This window comes from Apteryx mantelli, chromosome 12, assembly GCF_036417845.1.
Source record: "Apteryx mantelli isolate bAptMan1 chromosome 12, bAptMan1.hap1, whole genome shotgun sequence".
In the NCBI taxonomy this organism is placed as follows: Eukaryota; Metazoa; Chordata; class Aves; order Apterygiformes; family Apterygidae; genus Apteryx; species Apteryx mantelli.
Window position 1 is genome coordinate 23,757,781 of NC_089989.1, and position 17,124 is coordinate 23,774,904.

Genomic DNA, 17,124 nt, shown 5'->3' on the forward strand with positions numbered 1-17,124 from the left:
TTGATCCAGCTTCCTGCATCCGTGTTAACTTGTGTGTCAAACCAGTACAACTGAAGAGGTGGTGTAGGGGAGGAACAAAGGGTGAGAGTTGTGTAAGCCAACATTGCAACCATGACAGTGGTCTCCAGAGTGTATCTTTGGTAATTAAATGTCCCTTTCGTTTACGCTGCCGGTTTGGTTATGCTATCGGCATAAACTTAGTTGTGTTATCAGTACCTTGCAGTAAAAGCCTGATCGTGCAACCGCGTGTGTTAACTCCATCTATTTGAAGTTTAAGACTATCTTCTTGTGTAAAGTTAACCATTCACTTGTTTGCAAGATTATGGCCTGCATTTACAAAGGCTAATTTAAACTTCCTTTATTGTATGTGAACAGAAGTCTAATTGCTTGACTACTTTGAAATAGTTTTGATTCTTAACAGTTGCTAAGGTAAGACTTAGCCGTAGGTGAAATTTAAAGTTTATGGTTCAATCCTTTTTAATCTTGTGTTGAGTCTTAGGAACTTGTTTTTTGAAGGGGTGGTATATTCCACAATTGACTTGACTTTACTAAGATTTTAACATAGAATTTCCATGATGAGACCCAGGATAGTAAGAGAAAGTCATTATAGCCCATTTTTCTCTAAATTATAAAAAAATCAGCATGACTTGCAAAACTGAGTAAAGTGAACAGATATGAAATTTGTCAGTCTTAATACTTTATCTAAAAGACTTCTTCAGAAACAGGGGTATGTTTTTATGCTTGTTTTTTGCATTAAAAAAATCCACTTTTTTTAAAGTAGAAGCAGCTGTAAGAGACAATACAAAAAAAGTCACAGTACTGCAATAGTAGAAGTGAAATGCAAAAGTTAATTTCTTTCCGAGAATTCTCAAAGAATGGGTGTGAAGTTTGTCACATATTTAAAATATGTTTCTCTCACCTTTTAGGAAATTCTCTTGAATTTGAAGTCAGTCTACCCCTTCAGTAGCAGAAATGTTTCTAATCCATTTATTGGGGTACTTAACCATGAAAATTCAATTTGTTTTTTACTACATTTTTCCTTTGGTTCCGAAGTTGAAAATAAAAGTTAGGAAATAAATGCTGCCAAAGAAGTGCTGGTCAATTCTCTCTGCATTTCCCCCACTCCTGCCCCAGGGCAGGTAACCTATAAAATATAGTCTTAATGTCTTATTATAATGGAAGCTGTAATACAGGTGATTACTAACAGTGAAGGAATCCAGAAATAAGTAGTAAAGATTTTACCCAAATATAGCGACTCCAGTGTATAGGCAGAAAGGATTAACTGTAAAGTAGTTCTAGGCTCGAGAGGAGAATGCTGGCAAGGACGTAATGTAGTTATGCTAGTTCTTGTCCTAAACGTAATATAAAGAGCCATTAAAATATATTCTGTTTTCTTTGTGTAGTCAAATTCTTTCCTCAGAGTTTCCCTAGAAGATCTGAGATATTAATTTGCACCTCTTCTAAGCTTGAAGCTGTAAGTTGTATATCTGTTAGTTTCCTTGAGGACCAGAATAAATAATGCTTTGCAAAATATCTTGGAATGGTTTAATACATGTGACTGCAGAGTAAATATGAGCATCTATAGAATCATCATAGAATAATAGAGGTTGGAAGAGAGTCCAGGTGGTCATCCTGTCTAACCCCCTGCTCAAGTGGAGCTAACTCCAAGGTTTGATCACGTTGCTTAGGGCTTTGTACAGCTGTTTTGAAAATATCCATAGCCTCTCTTGGCTCCCTGTTTCTCTGCTTACCCACGCACACTGAGCAAAATGTTTTCATTATACCAGTTGGCATTTTCCCTGCAGCAGCTTGGGACCACTGCCTCTTATCCCTCATTTGTGCACCTTCGAAGGGAGTCTGGATCTATCATCTCTATATCCTGTTACCTCTTCAGTGGTGAAAGCAGTTAGATTCCTCCACCTTAGCCTTTTGTTTTCCAAAAAAAGACCTATATCCTTAGGTTATCTTATGTTGTGTGCTCCAGCTCTGTAACTCTCTTAGTGGCCTTCTGCTAGTCTCACTTCTTCTCTCTCTTGTATTGTGTGGCCCAAAACTGGACACAGTATTACTGTTATGGATTCTTAAGCACCAAGTACAAGGGGATAATCACTTTCCTTGACCTAACTGCAGCCCAGTGTGCAGTTAGCCTTTGTCGCTGCAAGGGCATGCTGCTGACTGTTCAGCTTGTCACCCACCAGCGCCCCAGATCCTTTTCAGCAGAGCTGTTACCTTGCCTGTCCCTAGTGCCTGTGCTGTTGCATGGGCTTATTCCAATCCAGATGCAAGACTTTGCATTTGTTTTTGTTGAACTTCGTGAAGCCCATTTCCTCAGTTTATTGAGGTCCCTCTGAATGACAGTGCTGCCCTCCTCCATATCAGCTGCTCCCACCAGTTTAGTGTCACTGATGAACTTGCTGAGGGTGCGTTCTGTCCCATCGTCAGGCTGATGACGTTAAACGGTATTAGTTCTGGTATTGACTCTGAGCAACACTCTTTGTAACCAGTTGCAGTTAGACTTCGAACCACTGACTGCTGCCGTATAAGCCTGGTGGTCCAGAGTTTTAGTCCGTTTATTGAGTCTGTAGCTGTTCAACTTAGCTACAAGGATGCTATGGGAGACAGTGCTGCATGCCTTGCTAAAGTCAAGCTAAACATCATTTACTGATCTTCCCTTATCCACAGAGCCAGTAATTTCATCACAGAAGTCAGTCAGGTTGATCAGGCATGATTTGCTGTTGGTAAATTATATAACTGTAAGTATAAGTTATATAACCGTAGTTTTTTTCAAAGATAACAGAAAAAAAACTATTTTAAGCACTTCGATACTTTTACATGCCCTGTGTTAGAAGTGAGTGTTTTTTCTTACTGATTTTTTTTTAACACAGTTTTTGAACTTGGATCAGTTCAGCCTTTAATTTTGTTACAGAAGGGAAGTAGTCGTCAGTTGTAAGAAAGGTTTCAGTGAATATTGTAGCAATGTATGTATATGCAAGTTTCCATTCTAAGCATTATTGTTTTAGGCATGTATTCTGACCTTCTTTATAGTAAATTCTTTTCTTATGTTACAATATATGTAATTTTTTGTGGCCATGTATCCTTTAATGTATTTCCCTTGCTTAAATTGAAGTTGTATTTTTATGAAGAATGTTTTGGGGTTTTATTTGACTTACCAGTTTTGTTGCTTGACATGTGTACACTAGCATTTTTTTTGACCGAGCGTTTGAAATTCTTGTTCTCAGAACCAATTCTGATTTGAAGGCAAGTCCTTATCCAGAAATGTTTAGAATTTGTAGGGGAATATAATTTCATATGATTAAAAAAAACCCCAACCGAACTAAATTCTCAAATTCCTGCTGTAGTACCCAAGATGGTATTTTCTGAGTCTGTATTTTCTGAAGTCTGTGTGCCTTTGTTAGTGTAGGCCTCTCTTATTTCCATATCTGAAACAAGAGAGATGTGAGTAAACTTCCTTGCATTGTTTCCTGCTGTCTCCCATTCCCCCTAATCTACAAATGAGGAATTCTCTGATCTTGTCTTCTGTCTCAGAATCCACTGATGCTTCCAAAGGACAAGAAACACAATTGAAAAGCTTGACCATTTGTCTTTCAAAAGATGGTTTAGTTCCCTGGCTCTTATACCGATGATATAAAAATTCTAAATGGGTTAAATGCACAGTTCCAGTACTTCAGAGGAATCATTGTGATGTAGATGAAATCACTTGTTCCCTTCGGAAATGCACACTACTGTACTGTTTTATGTGAAATGCTGCTACTTCCTATCTGTTGGGAGTGGGTTTTACAGTATAAAGGGCAGACTTCAGCTACCGTTGTAAAATTTGCATGATGAACTGGTCCTAACAAACTCAATAGAACTCAAATGCAAGGAAAAACAAAAGGCAAAATCCTTATAGCAATGCTAACTTCTCGCCATAATCAGACTATTTGAACTGTGAGTGTAACTAAGTGTATGCGCCCACAGATTTTTCATTTAGAAGTACACCTTTCTTCCCTGGTGCTGTACACAGTCTCAGTGTTTTTACATGTGTTCTCATAAGCACACTGCACGCCATGCTAGTCTTCTTACAGGCAGTTCATCTCTACTTTGCACAGAACCCCCCCACTATTCATTTATTCTGTACCAGTTAATATAGTCACATGTGCTTTCACCGATCACCTTTATTTTCTTCTGTTGTCATCCTTCTACTCATTAACCTCGCTTCTTCTGCATTCCTTAATCGGATTTCCTCTCATCCTCAATGTCTTTATCAGTTCTTATCTTTGCTTCTTAATAGTGTTTCTTCACAGCTGTAGCTGCTGCCTCAGTATTTTCCCTATCTTTTCTAGTGGGCCTCAAGTCTCCTGTTCCAGTAGTGGCCTTGCTCCTTACTATTTCATTTGAAATACGTTCCCAGACCTTTGACTGGCTGCTGTTCCACCCCATATTACACTTTCTAGTAGCAAGGAAATTTCTTTCTGTTTTGGCCATGAAATGAGGAGAATTGATGAGCCTTGCACTTTCTCTTCTGCAGACTTTGGGAAGGTTTGTGCCTGATAGCACGTGCTGGGGGAAGGGAGCAAGGTAATGGAACCTGAAGAAAGGAGGTGCAAAGTAGTCTGATCCAGTCAACTCTGTCATCATGGTGTGTGTGTGTGTGGGAGGGTTACTGGGTTTGTGGATAAGCCAGACTGATGCCTGAGCTGCCTCTCCGCAAAGCTGGTATGTATCTGGCAGACCTCGTTGGTTCAGAAAGAATAATACTCAAAGACAGTTTTATGATTTCAGAAGCAGCTGAATTCAGAAGCAGCTGAGGTCCAGAAGCAATAGATTAATGCTTTGGTGAGAAGACCACACCTGGCTGGGTTTTGTGGAAGTGGTAGGGAGTGTGAAGATGCTGAAACACCTAATGCCTATGTATCAGTTTCAGAATGAGGTTGGGTACACCTTGTTAGCCCAGGGTCGGCTTGTGCGAACTGAACAAATTCTTTTTGTGGAAGCCAGCTGGGTGGCTTTTGTCTGTGGTTTTGGAAGGAATCACTAATAGAAGTCCTCTTCACTTGATATTGGTTGTACTGCTTACCGACTTGAGTGAAATCTGTTTTTGTGGGACTATGTATGAACTGACAAGCATAGGAGCACAGTGCAGAGTAAATTCAGATCTGAAAGTAGTTGCTCAGGGTGCCTTTTACTTTATTTGATTTCCCAGCTTTATTGCTCAGTTTTATAAAGATCTGACAGTATTATCTCAGTGTGGTCTACTGCTCTCCTGAGGTAACTTCTGAGTCTCTGCAAGACTGGTCATTTAACAGTGGTAGCTATACTCACCAGATGAGTTACAGCATTTTTTGTTTGTTTATTAGCTTATTCCGTGCAGACTAGTAGAGCAGCTTCAGCGCCCTGTATTCTGTGCAGACTGATGATACTGGAACAACTTCAGTGCCCTGTATTAGAACATAAATGGAATTTAGTCTGTATGTGGAAGAGGTGATATATTTCTATATGCAATTATCAAAACATAATTTTGTGTTACTCAGAATGATTTTATTTAGGAGGCAGCTTCTATAGAGGTGGGTCATTTTAACTTATGTAAATACAAATGCAAATCAAGACTTTTAAATATGCATTTTTTTGCATAATACCTTGCTTAAATTTTGACTCATGGACTTCTGTTGTACAAGTTTACTGACAAAGCTCCATCTATTTAATGTTTTTATATTCTCCCTTCACCATCTCCAGAGTATTATAGAATTATGTTGCATCTTTGCCTAAGGGATTATTTTCCTGTGAAATATCTCTAGCATAGGATGCAGTCTGAATTGTGCTATGGAATTCCTGCGGAATTGTACAGTACATAGCAGTAGTCTTGAAACATGTTTTAGTGAACACTGATCTGTGAAATTTTATTTGAAATGGAAATAAATAAAAGCGAAGAATAATTCACAGAATTGTTAGAGCTGAAGTAAATACAGTTGTCAAAATTTCAACAAAATGTCTGATCATGTTAAGGCAGATCTGGAATACTGTATAAGTGGTTCTTGGGAGGTATTTTGATGCACACATATGGTTATCTGCTGTTGATGATTTGTTTGGATAGTACTGTTCACATGCAGCTACAGTTACCTGTGGAAAAGCAGTTACATGTAGATGTTCTTGGGCTTATTTGATTGTAACTTGTGCGAGTCAGATTACCCTCCCCCATGGCACCAGCTTTTTGTGCTAGTGGCTGAAGTGGTATTGTTTATAGGGTTGAAGTGAATGTCCTTTTAATTGAAGCTTAAAGATTTTAAGAACACCTAACAACTTAACTTGAAGAATATGATCACTGAAATCATGCCTCTCTTTGAAAAAAGTATTCCTAGTTTGTTGCAATAATAAATAACTGGATCCATGTGTTGTTGTATGAAGTGCTGTAGAAATGTATAGTAATCTGGTCCCTGTCTTGAAAATGCATTCTACAGAAGTGAGACAGACGTGGACTGAGAAAACAGTTTCTGTACACAGTGATTACTACGAGTTGATAAACAATTGTGTGTTTTGTAGTTAAGCTATACAGCAAATATTATTTAGAAGATTGTCATTCAAATTATTTTAAAATCAGTTGAGTTTTGTGTATTTTTCTAATCTAGTACAAACAGCGCTACCTAATTTTTTTACAAAGATAAGTACGTTAATTACACAGAATACTGGTAAAAGTTATCCAGAACTAGAAACATACAATACTCTATCCCAACAGATTTTATAAAATACAGGATAGCAGGAAACAATTAAGTCTGTACTTACAGTGTGATAAGTTTAATGTAATTCCGTGAATTACAGTGACTTTTCTGCATACATAGGAAAAAAAAATTATATAACTGAATTATAAGTAAAGAGTAATTATAGTTGATATTGCTCAGATGGAAGGATTTATCTGGTGTTTGCTTATCTAAAAGTCTGTTTAGAAGACTTCCAACACTTCGTAGTTAGTGTGCACTGTAGGAAAGTCAGTATCTGGGATAATCGTTCTATTTGTAATAAAACTTGAGATTTAAGAAATGTTATTATAAACGTGCATCACAGAAATTACATGAAGAATAAGAAATCAATATAAGAATTTATACATTGATAAATAATGCGGAAGCACAGTAAGTGGAACAATTCAGTAAGTATACGACATTATTCTTATCAGCCAAAGCAAACTTCAAGTAAATTTTCAAGTGAAAGAGGGAAATGTAATGAAAATAGTCTCTGCTTTTGTTCTTATAGATAAGCCATGCCTGTGGCTTTTGGAAATTTTGAAGGCTTTCAATTATCTTGTGCGTATTGTTTTCGACTATGGTATAAGGAATTGAATTACTGAGTCAAGAATTTATTGAAATCTTGTCCTCTTTCATTCTGTGGTCCACCTTTGCTTTTAAAACAGAGGAAATTGAAAGGTAGTTGAGTTCATTTGTCTGTAGATAACTATATTGAGAAATACACTTTCTCAAAAAATTCAGAGTCCCAGTTCAGATTCTGTTTCTGTTCTGTGGAACAGCTGTACTATGGTGGAGTCAGCTGAGTATTTATCAGGAGAGATCAGAATTAGTCCCCTGATGATTACAGACACTACTTTAATGTGTTCATCAGCTGTCTGTTTCCATAACTAAGTCTTAGTCTTTGTTGTTTCTGGCAGTGGCAGTAGTAATTTGCAAGTAATAGAGAGATGAATGCTCATACTACCAAAGTAGATATAGCCCTAATGTATTCCGGTTTTGGTGGTTCTGGAATGAGCTTGTCATGCTCACAAAAAAGAAAGCAAAGTCTTTGTTTATGCTGACAATAATCAGCAAGTGAAAATGGAAAAGTACCTTCTGAGCTTGTGAGAATTACCAGTTTTTCCTCTTTTGAGCTCTTCAATAGATTTTTAATTAAAGCAAAAGGTAAAATGAGGTCAAATCCTACTGAAGATAACATGAGAGCATTTAATTTTACATGAGTTAGCAGGTGAAGGTGAACAGGACACTCCCCCAGGAGGTCGGTTTGCCAGCATGTTTTCCTGAGGAGAATATACCATTGACAGCAAAGCTCAGTGTTCCAGGAGATTCACAGTGCTGTATCACCTACAGTTTAAAATTTATTGCTCATTCAGAGTACTGATAAAGAATCTAGCGCTTGCTCATGGTTTAATTTTATTGTTAAGCTGAAGGGTTTGTCTGCATGCCAGAAGCATTTAGGAATCTAATCTTCATTGATGCACAGGGGATTTTGGTGTGTAAGTCCATTATTATTATTTGGAACTTCCCATGTTAATCTGCACAGCATTGATAGTAAAAATAGCAACAGTGTGCAAAACAACGACACTAAAATTTATTGCATCAAAATAGTATTAAAGTGAAACATGGGAAGTACATTAAGTAGAAAAATAATAAGTTTAGTTTAATGAATATTTGAAGCAAGAGGAGGAGGAGTAGTAGTAAGGTACTCTCTCTTCTTATCTGTTACGTAAGGGCAGCTGCTAGAAGGAATGGTTCTGCTCTCTAGCAGTCACACCACACATCTTTTTCTTCCTTGTCTGCAGCATTTATTTTTTGGTTAGATTAGAGATCTGCTTCACATCCCTGTGTGTGGGATCACAGCAATGTGTGGAAGCAGTGGAGCAGGCTTGCCATTTCTGGTGCAAACCACATATCAGGTTAAGTATATGGTGGGGCAGAGCTGAAACACATAATGGCTAATATCTTGGTTAATGGGAGTTCAGTGTTGCCAGCTTCTTATCTCAGAATTTTTCAGAGACGTTTTTGAGAAGGAATTGAAAGTCATTTCTCTAGCACCAAGCACTTCTGGGTAAGAAATAATCTGTTGTAATCATGCAATAAATAGTAAAATAGTAATTCCTGTACAAAGACTAAAATGTCAAATAGCAGCAGGGTGTTTTTTATTGTTTTTTGGGTTTTTTTGTAAGAAAAGGTTGGGCATAGTGTTTTACAGGCAGTTGCTATCAAGATTTTTAGCTTATGTACCCCTTTTCTGTAACTGTGTATTTCCTGCTACCCTTGTTTATACCTGATAAATAGATCTGAGGTGGGCTAAGGAAGGTAGAGGGTTTTTTTGTTTGTTTGTTTTTTTTGTGTGTGTGTGTGTTTAAGAGAGAGAGGGACTAGGCTCTATCTACTGCCTTTGCATCTGAAAGAACAAAAATCGCCAAGGAAGGAGATGAGTGAGAGAGAGAGAGGAGCCTCAGCCCCCCTTCCGCCAGAGGAGTGCAATCCATAAAGTCCTCGGCATAGCTTTAGCTGCTGCCTGCTGGAGAGGGCCCATTCGATACATACTCTAGGTATTAACTTTTCCGCTGCACAAGAGCAGCACGGTCAGTCTTGGGTGCCGCATCACTGACTCCTAAGCACTGCTCTTCCCGTGCTCCGGGAGCATGGAATGGTCCTGGGGTGAAAGACCAGAATAGAAAAGCAGTTAACCCTTCTTAGATGAAACTTTAATTTTGCTACTGGTGGAGCCTGTGAGAAGTTCTGTGTGCTAGTGTGTATCTTCATCTTTGATGAGGTCTGGAGCAAGGCACAGAAGAGAAGAAACAGTTACTAAGTTTGCAAGTTAAAAACACCTGTTTCCTAGCAAGTCTTCTGTGGGATTGTGATCTAAATCAACAGTAATCTGAGGGAAGCTAATGTAAGAGAGACTTCTTCCATCTCTTGTTATACACTAACTGAAGTCTTCTGGAATTGTCCTCTCATTCTTCCTTTTTGTTTGGGGAATTTTGTCTTGAAATCAATTTAGCTGAATGTAAAGTATTTGAGTGTATCCTAAGTAAACCATTTTGTCCAGTCATGATTCTTTTTAGTTCTGCTTGTCACAGAGCTAATAATAGAGGAGAGGGAAGTGCTCCTTTCTTTTACCTAACACCAAGTTCTCCTGTTTCTTTCATGGTCTCGTTCAATAACAGAATCAATAGTAGATCTACTTTGTTCTTTTCATTTTGTGTTCTTTGTGATGTATAACATCTCTCCAAAACAGATGGCATCCTCTTAAAACTTAAACCGAGTAACTTTGTAATGAACTTCTTAAATGCTGTGAAATCTGAAGAGACATCCCATGAGGACTCCTGGGACTCTTAATGTTTTAAGTACATAGCTAGGTCTCTAGAAACTCAACATCTCTCCAATATAATGTTATTTTTAATTACACCTGTAATCTGTGAAGCAATTCCATGAAGATTCAAGGGATAATTGCGGTACCTTGATTTCAGATTATGCAGTCTGAATTCTTCTTCCTGTTCTTCAGTTCATTTTAGGTATCATCCTGATTTACCTTCTACAGATCTTATTGAAGTTTGCAACTTAAAATCCTGTAGAGTCTCTCTAAACTGTAAGCCCCATTTACTAACCTACAGTGCTAAATTTGGGGGTTTAATTAAGGTGCTGAAAAGGAAGCTCTATAACTTACTATAGTTCTATTCTGCACTTCTGTGAAATCTAATGGTAAACTTGTAGTCCAAGCTACACTTAATATCCGAGTCATGTAGTAATGTGTGGCATTGCTGTGTTGTAACAAAGCCTTCCAGCGTAGTACTAAGAGAGAAAGAACTGTAGCATGTTCAAAATGGATATTTTTTTCTTAAAAACAATAGGGCTGGCATTTCATTTTTATGAAGAAAATGTGGCTATTGCAGTTGCAGCTTTGTCTCCTTTCCTTGTTCTAGTTCTTTGAAATTTTAATGTGCTTTTCTGTGATACTTCAGATTTTGTCTCTGTTTCAGGTCCTCAAGTAGCCTTTCAGAATTACTTCAGTTATGTGCTTTCTGACATTTGTCAAACCTTCCCTGAACATCTTTGTTAAACACTTCTGATTTTTTGCTCTTTCTGTTGAAATTTCAAGTCTCCTGAAGTGACTATACCAAAGGGAGGCAGAATCGATTATAAAAACTTGCCCGGTAATGAGAACAAAACATCGGTTAATTCTCTGACATACAAAAAACATTTTGATAGTGCAAACTATTGAAAGAGGGTTCTCATGTCTCTCAGTAATGAGTGCAGTAAGGGAAAAAGCTACCCTCCCAGCTCTGTCAGTACAAGCTCTTCAAGTAAGCAGGTGATAAGGGAATTGGGTGGTCTTTTGCATTTCAGCTTCTTTCCCTTCCTCCTTTCAAGAGATGTGGGAGTGATGATTGGATTATTTCTGCGTAAAATGCAGTTTTGTTTTTGCTATGCATATTTGGAAAGATGACTTCTGTGTGAACCATGTTAGTAGAGAAGCAAGCTTATTTGCAAAGAATTTTGTGCTAGGAATTCTTGTTTTAAATCAAAGCATAGGATCATATTACTCGGTGAACTGCTTTCTATCTAAGGTCGCTTCTGTCACTTGTTGAAGAACGCTATCTATCAAATAAAATTGGTTAATTTCTAAACTTGGCTTGGCTAACTTATGTCAATCTGCAGTAATGGATTACTTCCAACAGATAATCATGTAGTTTTAGTACAGATATGAAACTGATTGCTTTTATTAGAAAACAAAGTTATTTAGGATTGTGTTCTTCCTCATTTCATCTCTGGTATTGCTAGGTTGTGTCCCTTGTCTAAATTCATCTTTATTTTTAATATTCCCACTCCATGCAATAGAGATCTTTTTGTTGCCTCATCAACTTTCAGTAAATCATATTGTTGTAGTACCGTTCTGACTGTAGAGCTTCTGTCTGCTCTTACTAGTTCTGCTCATTAAATTTATTAGCTTCACTTCATAATTTTGCCCCCTTCCTGGGGTTTGTGGTGTTTTTGGTTTTTTTTCTGTTTTAGCCCCCTTGGTTGTTTTTTTGCCTTGCCCATTGCTTTTCATCTCTGCTTGCTCATTTCATGTCTTCTGTTTGGTCTCCCCTCCCCCTCCCTTTCTTAATCCCTTTTTCTGCACTTAACATGCCACCCCTCTTTTCACATGTAAATATTCTTCTCAAATCTTGCTGTTTTTCTTATTATTAGTTATTGGGCCAGGTGCTGTCTGCTTTCCTGTTTAATTTCTGTAAAACACAACTGAGTATCTTCAGACACTGATATCTTTCCATGTTTCCCATATTTTCCAATATGTTTTTCTGTTATCTTCCTAATTTTGTTCGGCTTAAATTGCAAGGGCAGGGACTGCATTCTGGAACAGTATTATGGTGTTAAACATTTTTTTTAATACCTCATCTATATAGCATAGTTATTAGCATATGTTAAACCTAAGCCATAGTATCACGTATTTAAATAATGTAACATAGTATTAGGTCTTCCTATAAAAAGACAAACTAAACTGTTGCACTGTGTGTTAGTTTCCACACTTCTATCTGTCACTGGACTGTTAAACTTTTTTTTTTTCTGATTTTTAAATTGTTGAGTTTAAAATGTCAGCATTCAGATCACTCCTGGAAGAGTTTGAGATGTGTGGCTCCGCTATATATGATAAATGTGTACCTATATAAGCTACAGTTCTGGAAGCGTGCTAATGTTGCTTGTTTTCAACCATTCATTCCTGCCTCTGCTGACTTCTTTCCTTGCTGGGTGCTTTTCACACTTGATTAGTTTTCCTTTTCCCCCTAGTTTTCTGTTTGTCAGCACAAAACCTTTAGGTTGACATAGGGGAAGGGTGGTGTGGGAGCTGGTGGGAGGGAAGAGAGAGGACTTTCTTTTCACAGAAATGCCAGTTCATGATGATTTAGAGCATCTGTGAACCTACAGGCTCATTAGCCCTGGGGAGTTGCCTTTGTGCAGGTATAATTACACAGAATGACCCTGATATTGTAGTGAAAGATGCTTCAGATATGCATAAAATGTATATAATTTCAAAGTTGTTCGTTCTCTAAAATGAGAACACACTGAACCAAAGCATCTTAGGATCAACTTGCTTTCAAGTATTGCTTCTGAAAGTATTTCTACAAATCATACAGTGCTCACAGAATTTTTTGTTTGTGAGTTGCTATAAAAGAGCTTTTACTAAGTTGCTAGTATAAATTCAAGAACAGCGTGGTTTAGAAAACATTTTAATGTGTGGTTAGAAGAGGCTGATTCTGTACTATACTGAGTGGCAAAAGCAAGTTTGCGTGAACAAGTCTGCTCAGGAGAATGCATGGATAGTATTTTCTTCATGGAATTTCTTCAATTCGGTTTTTTCACAGAGCTTAAAGTATTTGTCAGTTATTTTCCAGTGTATAAAACTTAGTAAGGTAGTACATAAAACCGTATGGAAGAGTCTTCTTTCATTTCTATTAGGCTATTGAATTAACTACAAAAAGTATTGACCAGACTTTGCTCAGTTTCAGTGTCTCCCATTCCGTAACAAAGCAGCTGTATCGGAGATCTTGCACTCCAATGCTAGGGGTGATCTCGGGGAACTTGTGATAACAGCATGGGGAAAAGGGACCACTGCTTGCTGGGTTCATGTGGAAGCAAAGGTGCGAAGGAGATAACTGAAGGATGGTGTGCGGAAGGTAGTGATCTATATCCTGGATAATGATAGAAAAATGGGATCTAAAGTAAGTGACCTGCATTGTAGCTTCCAGAAACCTTCCTGCTTCTTTCTACCTTCCAGGAATCCACTGTGTTGCCACTGCAGGACTGAGTTTTGCCTAGGTGGCTGAAGAGTCTGGAGCTGACTCTTTTTGTGGTGCTAACTACGAAGTGGCTGGTGTTCCCATGTAATTTACTGTTGCAGGGATAAAACTGTTAATCAGAATCCAGTTATATAGATCGGAAGAGCTTCAAGATGATCATTTAAACGGGGACATGCTTTAATGTTTAAATTACAATAGTGAGGTCAGGAAATCTAGGCTCTGGCTGCATCAGTGACCCCTAACTTTGGAGCAGTTGTTTATAGTATGTTCACATTTTAATCACAGATGTTACTGCAGTTTGTACTACTTGCTTTCAACCAGCTAGCTTTCATGCTGCTCGTGTTGTAGCCACTGCAGCAGGGAATTTGGCAATGCTGAAAAAAGCTGCTTGAGAAGCTGATTGTAAATACCTAGGCAGTAAGCCTGTCCTGAGCTCCCTACCACTGTGGTTACGCTGCTTCTAGCAACAGCTTGTTTAGTTGATTTTAAAGTTAGTGTGGCTGTATCTGGGTTAGCTGTAGTTGCACTTGTGACTGCAGGGTAAGTTTATCCTTAAACTGTGCTGCTTCTGTTTGTAAGCTGGAACATGTCATCATATAGGCAGTTGTTTATCAAGTGTTTTGATGTACAGGACGAAAGATCCTTTTTATGTCAGTATTGCAACCTTAGGAGGTGCAGGTTCTTAGCTTTTTTTGTACTAATGAAAAATAAATGGATTTAGGTCGAGTGACCGTTGTTTTTTCAACATTTTGTAAAGAGGCAAAATGTTACATTCATACAGCTTCAGCATTGTAAAGAGGAGCTGGTGGGTACTGCTTTGAGGCAGCAGGCTTCCATTTTAAACCTTTATACTTGTTGATTTTGTTTTGTTTCAGCAGCAAGTCACTGATGTGTTGATAGTGTCTGAAAAGATGAGTGGTATTATTTAGCAAGAAATAAATAACAATGAAAGTAAGGAACAGGTCAAGGTGGAAGTGTGAAAACAAATCTAAACAAGCTTGTAAAAAGTATTTAGAAGAATAGTGGAATCCCTTTTTGTTGGGCAACTAAAGCTCTTGGGATGCTCTACAGGGAGTAATCTTACTCTGGCGTAGGGTTATTTACTAGGTCTTGTCTGTCTGCGTTTTGTGATGCGCTTATGTATTAAATCTGTGATTTGTTATGAAAGGCTTTGGTCTCATGGTTACAGCACTACAGAGTTGGATAGCTTTTTAATAACCTTTGTAGTAGTAATGCCTAGTATTGTACATTGGAAATGTTATGGTATTTTGCTTTGGCAGTATAATGCTAATTGGGGCAGTGATCCATTGAGACTTAATTATTCTGTTTAATCTATCTATGCCATTTGCTTTTGGGACTTTGTTTCTTTCCTTTTGTTTTTCTTTCTGTTTTTATTGTTATTCCTCTCTGTAGTGAAGTGGTTAGTGATTTCTTAGGAGAAGGGAGGTTTGCTTTCCTCTTTGAATTCCCTTGCCCAGTTCTTGCAAACTTATCACTCCTTTTTAATTGTGAAAATGAACTTGTTGTATCTTCTTTTTTTTTGCCTTTAATAAAAGACCAAGGCTTCATGTTTAAAACTCTTTAAATAAATTTGAGCTGAATTTTCCCATTTTCATCTCATAATTGTTTCTTTGAGACAAAGAAGAAATGAAGGCAAAGATAGTATAGCATTATTTTTCTGGTGAAGGTAGGTAGTATGACTTCATTGGTCTGTGGTTTCATGTTCGGTAACAGTGACACTTGAGAACAGTGTGCAGGAAACAAACTTCATTTTGGTGGGGAGTCCTCGCATGTAGTTCACTGCACAAACATTTGTATCAGCCCAACAGAAGGTCAGGTGTTATGTGGGGCTGAAGAAAGTTGGGGCCATGTATGCTAGCACTACTCCCAAAGAAAAGCCTGTAGGAAGACAGCCTTTGGCTAAATGGTATTGCTCAGCAGGAGTTAAAGGGCTATCCAGGGGTCCAGGTCTCCTAATGGTGTGATTTGAATCCACTCATTCCAGATAGCGCGTGTTGTTGATAAATGTCAAAAGATAGTTTTTCTCTTTCTCTATTGTGGGTTTGTTGTTCTCCCTGTGTCTTTTCTGTTTCTTTTCTAGCATCTCCATTCTCTAGCTGTGAAAGCTGCATCAGCATGGCTAGAACAAAATTGATAGTGACTAAACTAAATCAGTTGCTTTCATGTTTCCCTCTATGCTGCTGAAGAAGGGTACTAGCCAGAGGAGGCCCGGAATTGCTTCTGTGAATGTTCTGTGGACTGATCTGTGTAGAAAGGTTTTCACAGCAGTTTTCCAGCTTGTATATTGTATGTAGTTTAGGAGCGTCGGTATATAGAAATTCTAATTAGGATAAAACTTTAAGTTATAAGGCAAAAGGTAATTTGGAAAGATTTTCATAGATTACTTACTGTTTGGGAATGTTTTTCACAAGTCAAACATGTTTTGCTCAAATACTCATTAGCAAGTGTTAACTGTGGTACAAAGTATATTTGCCTGAGAGATTCTCTTACAAAAGAATGGACAAGGATGTACTCTTCAAAACTTTTAAGGTTCATGGATACGGAGCAGTCGATTACAAAAGGCCTTTTTAGTAAGGTTTCCAAGGAGAATACACATAACATGAGTGCTATATGGTTTGCAGACTGAAACTCGGTTTCAGTGAGCTTGAAGTACTTGGTGAAAACTTGAGGCTGTGTATAGGCTCACATGTAAATTGTATAGGATACGTGCCTGTTTCACACTTATGCTTGAATTATGACTGGGTATTGGTTCCTTAAGAAACTGGCTTACCCAGTTGCTAATGGCAATTCACTTGTTTTAATATTTTGCAGTAATTATTTAAATAGCTATCATGCATTAAATTTAGGAAAAAATAGTGCTGCATTGCTTGCCTTGTTTATCTTAGAATTGGCACATCAGTATGGATGTTATTCTACAAACAATAAAGTTATGCTGTTTTTCTGTGGTTTTAGGGCTGGCTTGCATATGCCTTAATTCTTTGTGTCTTATGCAGGGTTCAGTGGTCTCAGTTTAAAGGCTATTTTATTTTCAAACTGGAGAAAGTAATGGATGACTTCAGAACCTCAGCTCCTGAGCCAAGAGGCCCCCCCAATCCAAATGTGGAATATATTCCCTTTGAAGAGATGAAAGAGAGAATTCTGAAAATTGTCACTGGATTTAATGGGTATGTAACATTTAAAATCAAATCTCATTTGTTGCCTAAAATCAGGATTGCAAATGTGTTTTCTCATTTTTTTAACCATACTCTGTGCTCTATCTCAGCATTTTCATTCAGCTTCCTTAAATAGATGAGCAGAAGTAAATTTATACCTTGGAAATACTTTAAAATGGTTTCAGAGCTTTTGCTTTTATCTCTGAATTAAAATGTTGGTATCTTGTGACATGTCAGTCATTCCAGCTTTTGAAATATGTAGCTGGTTTTTCATTAATACCCATTAATGAAGCAAAGTAGCACTGTAGCACTGTGTACACATAACAGGTAAAATAAATATTTAAGTCAGACTTGTTTCAACATGTTTTGAGAAACCTGATTGAAAGACCTCTTTAGGCATTTAGT

General features: G+C 37.7%; 1 protein-coding gene across 3 annotated transcripts in view; it reads left to right on the forward strand.

Moving 5' to 3' along the window:
• PPP4R2 (protein phosphatase 4 regulatory subunit 2) overlaps positions 1 to 17,124 on the forward strand; it is a 33,731-nt gene that overhangs the window by 3,551 nt on the left and 13,056 nt on the right. For all 3 annotated transcript variants that reach the window (XM_067303502.1, XM_067303503.1, XM_067303504.1), the window contains exon 3: positions 16,561 to 16,731. In XM_067303502.1, coding sequence (XP_067159603.1) covers positions 16,561 to 16,731 — 171 coding nt within the window. The remainder of the gene's footprint in view (positions 1 to 16,560; positions 16,732 to 17,124) is intronic.